Raw genomic sequence first — 1,097 nt, forward strand, 5'->3', positions numbered from 1 at the left:
TGTATAATTTTGTGGTTATATTGTGTCTCTGGTGGTTTGGTTTTTGCATTGTCTCACATTTGGAGTAAAGGTGAATCTTTGTGACATAATGTTTAAGTAGCGACTTGGTGTTTGTGTAGCAATACTTTGTTTATGTTGTTAAGTGGTATTTGTGCACTAATATTGGTTGTAGTAAAGTGTGTTGATATAATGATACAGTCTGCATGTCGCGACTTGAGATTTGTGTAATAACGCAGTTTAATAGTAGTGATGTGGTTGTAGTGACCTGGTGTGGGTGGGGTGATGATGCGGGTGTGGATACATTGAAACATGCTGGAGTAGATCTGCACCTTAAAGGTTTTTTCAGCCATACAATAAAAAGTTTAAAGCCTAATTCTCTGAGCAATAAAACCCTTACAGAATGAATGAGGTAGTTAGAAAGTTTACTCAGGGACTATTAACTTTACGTGCATCACAGTTCCCCTGCAGAGCTTTTTAATCACCTTCAGATGCATCACAGCACGTTCATTTAGCCTCGTCGGGCTTCAGCTGTTTCAGGGAAATGTTTTTAACATTCTTTTGTGAGGATTGCCCCCGGAAATTCTCCCAACGTGTGTCCGTTTGGATTTGGCTGAAGCTGCCGGTGAGGTATGGGGTGTTATGTCAGATAAAGTTAGTTTACGTCGACTGTTTGACTTTGATGTTTACAATAAACCGATAAAAGATGATATGTGGTGTTTCTGTCTCCAGCTTCTTCAGCTGCTTCCGTGACAGTGTCCGATGAGACGGAGCGAACCATGAGAGCTTCATGGACTCCAGCTCCAGGAGATGTGGTCAACTACCGTCTAAAGTACGTTCCTACTGATGGAGGCAAGGAGGTGGTCCTGAAGATCCCAGGAAGGACCACCTCTACCATCCTGAAGCGCCTGCAGCCTTTAACCTCCTACAGCATCACTGTTCTGCCCATCTACAAGCGCGGGGAAGGAAAACCAAGGCAAGGAGTAGGAACGACACGTACGTTGGTCCATGATTCAACCTGCACAGAGACATACTCATATGAGACACTTTAGAGACATAGCCACTTGAGACTCTATAAAGATATGTCCATCTCAGACACT

At 43.2% G+C, this 1,097-nt stretch overlaps 1 protein-coding gene across 1 annotated transcript in view; it reads left to right on the top strand.

The window, feature by feature from the left end:
- Window positions 1–1,097, top strand: part of LOC107087414 (collagen alpha-1(XII) chain-like) — a 177,562-nt gene that overhangs the window by 70,246 nt on the left and 106,219 nt on the right. Inside the window, 1 exon segment of the mRNA XM_015378984.1 lies at window positions 730–993. Coding sequence (XP_015234470.1) covers window positions 730–993 — 264 coding nt within the window.

Source organism: Cyprinodon variegatus, unplaced genomic scaffold (genome assembly GCF_000732505.1).
Source record: "Cyprinodon variegatus isolate N-32 unplaced genomic scaffold, C_variegatus-1.0 Scaffold183, whole genome shotgun sequence".
Taxonomy (NCBI): Eukaryota; Metazoa; Chordata; class Actinopteri; order Cyprinodontiformes; family Cyprinodontidae; genus Cyprinodon; species Cyprinodon variegatus.